Source organism: Eptatretus burgeri, chromosome 16 (assembly GCF_056783735.1).
Source record: "Eptatretus burgeri isolate ZD-2024b chromosome 16, Ebu_testis_v1, whole genome shotgun sequence".
NCBI classification, from domain to species: domain Eukaryota; kingdom Metazoa; phylum Chordata; class Myxini; order Myxiniformes; family Myxinidae; genus Eptatretus; species Eptatretus burgeri.
Window position 1 is genome coordinate 55,839,742 of NC_140976.1, and position 10,000 is coordinate 55,849,741.

Sequence of the window (10,000 nt, forward strand, 5' to 3'; positions counted from 1 at the left end):
GGAAAGTATTGATACTTGCATAGATTGTGCAAAAGATTGCAGATGGAATTTAACCTGAGCAAGTGTAAGGTGTTGGGGATGGGGAAAAAAACAATGAAAATAGAGATTACAAGATGCAAGGGGTAATTTTGGAGCATGTCACACAGTGGAACGATCTGGGGGTGGTAATACATACAGGAAGTAAGCAGGCAGCAGAATGCCAGGCAGCTATAGGTAAAGCAAATCGGGTTTTTGGTTGTATTCGGAGGGGGACCATTTATAAATTAAAATAGGTGGTGTTAACATTCTACAGGAATTTAGTGAGGGCCACATCCAGAATATTGTGTGCAGTTCCGGTCACCACAATTCCGGAAGGACATAGATGCCACAGAGAGTGTTCAGCACAGGGCTACTGGTTTGATTCTGGGTCTAGCTAGACTCAGCTATGAGGAGCGGCTGAACGAGACAGGGCCTTATGCACTCGAAAGGGGGTGGTTACGAGGAGATATGATAGAGATGTTTAATATAATGAAAGGTTTCGATAAAATAAGTGCAGATGAATTATTCAACAGAGTAGACAGTGATAGGACCAGCGGCCATAGCTTTAGTGTAATGAAGAGGGGAGTTAAGACAGTAGGAAGGCAGGGGACTTTTACTCAGAGAGTAGTTGATGCATGGAATGGCCTCCCTGGAAAGGTAGCAGAAAAAGTAGATAAGTTTAAATTAGAATTAAATAGGTACCTGGAAGTTATGGAGATAGAGGGGAATGGGGACGTCGATAGGAATTTTCGGTAGTTTGAACATTGATTGATGATTGTGTGCATGTGTACGGAGTGCTCTTTGTAGGGGTCTTGTCAAGGGTGTTGTGTGGTTGATGTTGTATGTTTTAATCAAGCCCATGCCCCCTCCACTGAGGGGAAGAAGAAAAAGAAAAAAGTTAATTTAATGTTTTTTTCTTTTTTGCCTTTTCTTCCTTGGATCTTGTGTTGATAGATTAGTATGGTGTTCGCGCAAACATGATGGGCTGAATGGTCTCCACCTGTGTTAAATTTCCTTGTGTATGTATGTGTGTATATATATATATATATATATATATATATATATATATATATATATATATGTATATATATATATATATATGTATATACACATATATTTATACATACATATAAAATTATTTTTCAATGTGCAAGTCTGATTCTTCAGGAAATGTATTTCTTACTAATAGTAAATCCTTGTATGTCGAACATTTAAAAACATTGATGTTCTTGGATTGCATCTTTGTCAACACTTATTGTTCCCACTAACCCCCACCTTCTACATATTAAATAAGCAAGTTATTGCTTATGAGTCAGGACTGTTTGCATACTTGCATTTTGCTTTTTTTATTTTAAAGAAACTTTCCTGAAGTGCCTCGGGCTCTTGGAGGAGCTTATTTGCTGTGTGAGGACATCAGGGTACACTTGCGAGCTTTTATAATGGTTTGTTTTTTTATAGATGATCTTAGGCTTTTAGTGGAGCTGCTACACACACACACACACACACACACACACACACACACACACACACACACACACACACACACACACACACACACACACACACACACACACACACACACACACACACACGGACATATAGACAAACATATGCGACACAACACAAGACTGTTGGACGAGGCAAACACAGCCATTGAGCTTGGGGGAAGTACCATCACTTCGCAAGGTACTCCAGGTACCAGTGACGTCACACCAATGGCACCACTTTTCTCTGCACTCAGTGGGGCATTTCCAAAAGAGGAATTTCCTCCTCCCCACAAATGCAAACCTATTGGGATTGTTTGTGTTCTTAACCGATTTTAAAATGCTAAATGTCAAGCAAGGCAGCAGCACGTCTTTGGTATGACTCAGCCAGGGTTTGAACCACTGTCCTCCTCGACACTGAGCAGGCACTCCAGTTATTATGCCACCAAGTCTGCATTGATTTTTCGGTGGTTTCCTCATGTGTTATAAGGACATTCGGAGACCACAAATAAGTCAACACAGTATATGGGATTTGAAGCTGGGATCACACCACACTAAACCATGTGCTCAGATGGGAACACCACATGGGACATCTCCATGCCATTTGTGTTGACATTTTTTTTTTCATTCATAATGGTGTTGTCGTTGGCATCGTCATTAAAAAAACTCCAAACTAATTTGAATCATTGACATTCATTATCACCAATAATGAACAGTACGGAAGTCGTAAATTCTGTTTCATCGTTCTTTGGTGGGCTGGCAGGATTTCCTGGAGATATGTACACTCACCTCTGAGCTATCTAGGCTGAATTCATATCTCGGCCCAGCTATAAACTGTCATCCTGGTATTTCTCAGATTCGTTGATGTGTGCCGTTCCTCTGACGGTCATTAAATTGGGCGTCTTGTCTTCCAGTTTTCATCGGAGGACGTTTAAGATCCCACTCTGATATTCATGAAGAGTGGGTGAGTTATTGCCAGCACCCTAAACAAATTATAACTTCCTGCCCTGACCAACAGGGGGCACCGCTTCAGCAGCACAGCCATGCCCCCAGCAAATGATGCCACCCACAGCCATGTGCTGCATACGAAAGAAGATTTGGTGTTGATACTCATTATTATTCAATCTTCTGAATCACACAATTTGATTTGAGATTCCACTGAAGTATCTCTTGAAAGCGACCTGATAAGTTGGCTGTCCTGTCTGAAATCATGTCGACGTTTTAAAGGCCAAGGTTTGTTTTGCAAGAGTAGGCATTTAATTAAGCAAGTACAATGACAATTTATATCCTGTCTTGAGCATTAAGGTTTGGGTTTAGTATGCTTAAGCTCAGTTAATAGGATGTAGCTCTATGTTAAGTCAAAGTAATGAATGCATTAATTGATGAAGCCTAAATTACATGAAATCAATTGCAATTGATCAAGCGGTATCTGGAGCACCACTGTGCCAAGTGATTCAGCGCTCCTCATATGTTCGGGCAGGGATTTATAAATCGACCAAGGCATCAACACACACTGACCTACTTTTTCCAAGCCCGACTGTAAATATTTAGCAGGTGGAGTGACGTGAATTATACAATGAAATATGGAAATGTATTCATATTTCATTGTTTAACTTGATAGTTGAGTGAAAGGGCCATCTGACGGGCCTTCCAAACTGCTCTCTACTAAAGAGTAGTTCAGATAGATTGATAGACACTTTACCAACAGTTTGAAAAGAGTAGGTCAGTGTGTGTTGATGCTTTGGTCAATTTTCAAAATCAGACTTAGTGATTTAATGGTTAATAGTGTCCGATCCGAGGGTGTGAACTCGGCGGTTCAAACCCTGGCCAAAACATACAGAAGACTTTTAAAATGGTACATGCTGCTTCCTTGCTTGACATTCAGCATTTGAAAGGTTAAGAGCATTGATAATCCCCATAGGTTCGCATCTGTGGGGAGGAGGGAATTCCTTCTCGGGAAATGTTCTGCTGAGCGTGGTGAGATTGTCGGCGCCATTGTTGTTATATCGCTGGTACCCACCGTACCCTCGGAAGTGACGGCACTTCCTCCAAGCTCAGTTGCTGTCTTTGTCTCCTCAAACAGTCTTGTGTTGTGCCGTGTATGTTTGTCTGTATGTCCATTTGTGTGGCAGCTCCACTAAAGGCCCGGTCACACCTTGACGTTTTAGCCAGCGATGGCAACGTATTAAAATGTATGTAAAACGCTGGCTTACGTTGAACTTTTGATGTTTTTTTTTAAAGATTTGGACGTATTCATAGCGACGTGGTCTTATGCATAACGCATTGGTAATGGACACAGAACGTTTCGTTGTGTTATAGATAACTTATACCAACGAATGCTGAACCTGTTGTCGGCCTACACAACCGATGCCCAACGATACTCTAACTTAGGCATAGCATGTTGCACGCATCGCCGACAATGTCGTGACTTAGCCTATTAAAAGGCTGACGCACAACGATTCGAATCATAACTGCCGTAGAAATGGAAGTGACAACATCGCGGTCACACCTTGGCGATCTTGCCAACGTATGCCGACCTAAGAAAACTGTGTCTAAAACGTTGGGGCACGTCAAATACGCTATGAGTAAGTTTGGTATACGTGAGTAGAACGCTAAAGTACGCTATCATACATCGTAGTAAGTAGAGTACGTCAAGAAATTTTGAACATGTTCAAAATTTTACGACGTACTCGGCGTATGACACACGTTCCGCATGCGATGGGGATAAGTTTTACACACGATATGTGGACGCTTACACACGTCCACAAACGCTACTTATAAGCTACTCATAAGTCGAAACACGTCGCGGTAATGTCTTTTTTACGCGAAACTTATTTCTAACTTATGTTTGACGTGCTTTGAAACAATTCTTTGCGTTGTCCCAACACACATCGACGTATGTAGACGTATTCCAATGACGTCTTCCGGTTGATAAAAAAAAATAAATGAACGTGTTTCTAGCTTACAACTGCCATATAAAGACGTGTTCCCAGCGGTTTTGGGAATTGGTATATAAAAATGCTGCTCATAAAAGGGGAACCCAACAGTGTTTTCGAGTCCTTTTTGAGTCGATGTCCATGTCAGCAGTAACAGTATCAGTATCAGTATTAGTATTAGTATTATTATTAGTAGTAGTTTGTTCATGTTGGCAGTAGTAGGTGAGTGTGAGGGGGAAGGTGTGGGTTATGATGAATCGTCCTTGCATCCGCGTGTCCACGGGTAGGAGACAACTTTTCACCATTGTTCGAAGTTCTTCGCGGCTAATTTTTTATGGGGCTTTTTCAACAATGAGCTATAGCTTGTTTTTACGATTTAGGTCTATTCATAACAGGTTGGACAAATGCACAATGAACTAATAATGTGCATAGAGCGCTTTGATTACTTATAGATACGATATACCAACGAATAATTATCGTGAAGCCGGCGTTCACAAACTATGCCCAACGATAACCTAACTTATCCATATCGTGCGGCAGTTTATCTTTGCCGGTGACGTAGGGTTTGCTATTCATAGGCTGCCACTCAACGATTTAAATGGCTGCATCTTCACGATTGAAAGTAGACGCTTGCGCTCAACAATTGGATTTTTTTTACACTCAACGACTTTTAAACGGTACCACTCAGCTATTTTCATTGTTTACAATGAACGATTTAAATTGCTGTCACTCGCCTTTGTTTTTTGACGCTGGGGTTTGGAAATTTGAAGGGTTTCTTCTGAACATGTTAAAACGCTCAAACTCGACTATTTTAAATAGATGCTGCCGATGGACAATTGGAATCATAGCCAAGCTAGACATCGAAGTGTGAACATCCTCGTCATGCTGAAGAAAAGTTTGAAGAATGCTGCAAATAAGTGTCCTGGCCGTGGCCGTGGACGCTGACGCAAGGACGATCCATTATACCGACGTCTTTCAGCCTATGAGTAACTTAAAAGTAACGTCTGTCGATGTGTGGCAACGATCGCGTAACGTGCCAACAACACGTTAATCATAGGTTAGAAATAAGTTTTGGGTACGCTAAACATTACCTCGGCATGTCTCAACTTATGATTAACTTACATGTAGCATGTGTTGACGTCTGTCAACGATCGCAGACCGTGCATACAACTTGTGGCCAGCGTAGCGGAATGTGTGAGTCATACGCCGGCATACGTCGTGAAATTTCAAGCATGAAAAAATTTGAGAACAACCAAAAAGTACAACGTTTAAAGCCAACGTACAACGACGTATGGCAGTGTTTTTCAGCGTGCTCTCAATGTTATCAAAACTTACCCATAACATATTCAACGTGTGCCAGCGTTTTAGAAAAAAAAATCAAAAATCGGCATACGTTGGCTAAAACGTCAAGGTGTGACCGGGCCTTAAGAGCCTTGGAGCATGTCAAAAATAAAAATAAAAAAACCAAAAAAAAAAACCCTAATCGTGCATGTCCTTCTGTTGTTTTTTTAAATGTAAAATGTCAGCAATTTTTTTATGTTTGTAAGATTTTAGCAAAGCTGTGAAGTGTATTGAAGTACATGTCATGTTTCTGATTTAACTCTGGTTATAATGTGTTTGGTTAGACAAAGTGCTTCACTTGATAAATAATATTGATTATTATGTTTTTTCAGAACCTCTGGCCTGCTACCTTGTGGTCCCTTTACCTGGGCGGATCAGGCCTTCATAGCTCGGTCATCATGGCTTGCTGTCTGTACGCTATGCTCCTTGTGACCGCTTTCGGTGCCTCGGGAGCTGAGGAACTTGACTACCAACTTTTCGAGGAGCTCCCGCCAGGGAAACTTATCGGGAACTTGCCTCAGGATCTCCGTCTTGGCTACAGCGATGTACTCAGTTTCAAGGTGGTATCCAAGTCACATGGTCCGCAGCCTATCAGGGTCAGCAACGATACAGGAAAGCTGTACACAACCACAACGCCACTAGATCGGGAGGCCATCTGCCCTGAGCAAGTGAACAACGATATTCCATGCTTCTATGAGCTGCAGGTAAACTTTGCAATCCATATCTTCACCTCTTCCCAACCAGTACAATAGTACAGACTGTTATATTCATGATATTTTGTTTAAAAGTTGGGTCAATAAAGAGCAAATATAATGTAACAATTGAGGACTATAATTTTTTCTAACCACACATTCCAATTTTCATTTTATTTTGACGTTTATAGAAAAGTTATTTGATGTGTATTTTGTAGTTTTATTTTTTGCTCTTGTCAGTAAATGGAGTCGATTATGGTACTGGAATCTATGCTCGTTTTTGTTTCCTTATGCACGTGCCTCAAATGTGTAGTTTGGCTGTTATTGTGTGAAAAATGAGCAACCAAGGAAAGTGAGCGAAAAAAAATGAATGCTTGGTAATTGTAAAAAGAAGTGCAAAAACCATATCGAGGCTCAACAATCCTCTTTAAGCAGTTCGCAGCAGGATTGCAAAATGGTGTTCCTCATGCTTTCTGAATGGAATCATATTTACCTCCATCACCGAAGGTGGACTGAGGTTATGTTTTCACCCTGTCTATCTGTCTGTCCATGAGCATAATATCTCAAAAAGTTATGGATGGACTCGGACGAAATTTGGTGGAACGGTTGGGTGTGTGACAAGGATGAATTGATGAGATGTTGGTGAAGATCCAGACCGGAACCGAAATTTTAAAATAAAAAAAAAGATTCTTCACCATTGAGAGATGCGGCCCAAACAATATATAGTGCATGCTATTTCAAAAAGTTGTGAACAGATTTGAAAAAAACTTGGTGGATGAGTTGGATAGGTGGCAAGAACAAGCCGATTAGATTTTGGTTCAGGTTCGGATGCAGATCGTGACTATCAGTGGGATACGAACCATAAACTGTTCAGCAAGGTGGAGGAATGTTCTCCACAGAGTGCTGTTCTAGTTGCACTTGCAATCCCCAGAACACAGAGCGACACATGTAAACAAAACAAAACAAACTACAAAACCCTTTGCATTTGTACCAAACAGCATGAATACAGATTTTTGACACTTGATTGATGCACAGCCAGAGACTTGCAAGCACACTGCTGCCATTCGTGCATCTACTTTTGGTTTGCTAGTTAGCACAGATTAGATATTTCCTTGGTTACAAAATTTATTTTTACACAAGCAAATTGATGGTAAATAATTTATAAATGCATGTGTTATGGTGATGTGACCTGGTTTTGCTGGACCACAATCATACTGGCCTTGTTTGCTCCAGAATACACTCAGTGGCCTAATCACATAAATTTATAGTCATTGGGTTATTTGGAAAATGGTTTCACACTGAACTCGACCTCTTTTCTTAGCTGAAACACCTGTTGACAGAACAAGATGGAAAACTCATGCACATTTAATCGATTTGATGATGACTATGATTAATTTATAATGAAGAACCAGAATGCACAGTTCCATACATGATACATAAACACACATACAGAAAGGACATGAGGGACAAATTTGATGTGTATTCATGGTAAGACATACTTGTGGAATCACAGAAAACCTTTCCCCAAGCTATGACCACAAATTCGTACACACAGAGGTTTGTGGATTGGCCACGATTAAGACAGTGACTGTCTTGGGAAGATGGCGACCACCTTGGAAGCTATCTGATGGCTGGATGGGAGAGCTCTTGCACATCATGTTGGAGCTCTCTGCGATTGTGCTCGACACCCACAGCATGCCCGACTGCCAGCTCCTTTAAGACACCGACCCTCCTGACAGCCTTCCAGAGAGAGATATTATTAAGCCCAGACTCTGATGCTTCTCTCTTGTTTCTCTCCACTCCAATCTCACCCATCTTTTGCCTTGCCCCCATCCTCACCCTCACTTATTTAAGAGAGGGAGGGTGCAGGGAGGGTGGTAAAGTACACTTCCCAAGCTGAACGGTTCCTCCATGGCTTGTAGCACTCTAAGTCCCCTTGGACTGGTAAATTTGCCCCCAGGGTAACAAAAAAACTGGTGAGAATGATAAATAAAATAATAAATGGGAGGTAAGAAATAGGGGAAACTGGGTTCGTGGGACATGTGGCCGGCTTCTCTATCTCTTACATCTAGCCCACGCATGCCTATTCACAAAGTTTGCCTACACAGACATCACTGTATGTACATTAACACCAATACACCAGGGCTGTTAGCACTCCTTGTCCTTCATTATATGTACGCTTCATTACATGTTTGCACTTGACTGCCACAGTCGTATTTTTAACATCAGTGGTGCACATGGAAAAGTGGAGAATACAGATTGCATTTTGAAGCACAGAACAATGCCATTAGCAACATGCTGTGTGCAAAGTGCGACACAGACTGCTTGAGATTACCACTGATTATATGGCACATTCTTACGAGCTGTGCACTGCTCAGCAAAAATATAAAAAATTAACATAATTTTCAACAATACTGCACAAACAAATCAGCATTTGTGTTTCGCCGATGGAAAATGGTTCTTCATGTTTATTATAGCTCACAAAATGTCAAGGAATCAATTTGCAATACAAGGCCTTCATGAACACTGTGTCAGCGTACACAATGTCTTCCTTTGAGAAGTGTTACACTCAACCTACCGTTCTGAAGCACTACCCTTCTATCTGAACATGAAGTTGCCAGCTTCCTCAACTAGTACACTTTACGGAGGAATGCAGCACTTCTGGCAATGGGCATGGCATGACTGCCAAATGCTATTCCAATTACTGTAGTCACACATACACACACACACACACACACACACACACACACACACACACACACACACACACACACACACACACACACACACACACACACACACACACACACACACACACACACACACACACACACACACACACACGTCACACAAGCTGGGTCACCCAATCAAGATTGGGTTATTTAGACTTTCATAAACCATCAAGAAGGTTGATGTTCAAAGCTGTAGCGAAAGCTAACCCGAGAGTACACTACGCTAATGATGGGTAAAATGGCCTCATTTCCTTGTTTGAGGTCGGTTTCTTGATTTTTGATGGAGAAGCACACATACATACAGAGAATTGCCTTGCGGGGGTGGGAGGGGTGGGTTGGGGGGCATTGTGCCCATCACTTGACCTTAAGTACCCCAGCACTTATGCAGATTTTTTTTGGAGATTGGTTGATGGGTGTGGAATTGTATAGAAATCAAAGAAAAGGACACACAGACACACAGACACACAGACACACAGACACACAGACACACAGACACACAGACACACAGACAGACACAGACAGACACACAGACAGACAGACACACAGACAGACAGACACACAGACAGACAGACACACAGACAGACAGACACACAGACAGAGACAGAGACACAGACAGACAGAGACAGACACACAGACAGACAGAGACAGACACACAGACAGCCAGAGACAGACACACAGACAGCCAGAGACAGAGACAGACACACAGACAGCCAGAGACAGAGACAGACACACAGACAGACAGAGACAGACACACAGACAGACAGAGACAGACACACAGACAGACAGAGACAGACACA

The 10,000-nt window shown here is 41.8% G+C and overlaps 1 protein-coding gene across 5 annotated transcripts in view; it reads left to right on the forward strand.

Moving 5' to 3' along the window:
• The window catches only part of LOC147011108 (protocadherin-9-like), a 474,017-nt gene that overhangs the window by 97,525 nt on the left and 366,492 nt on the right, over positions 1–10,000 (forward strand). For all 5 annotated transcript variants that reach the window (XM_085860423.1, XM_085860426.1, XM_085860424.1 and 2 more), the window contains exon 2: positions 6,112–6,483. In XM_085860423.1, the coding sequence (XP_085716549.1) occupies positions 6,178–6,483 (306 nt within the window). In that variant the 5' untranslated portion in view covers positions 6,112–6,177. The remainder of the gene's footprint in view (positions 1–6,111; positions 6,484–10,000) is intronic.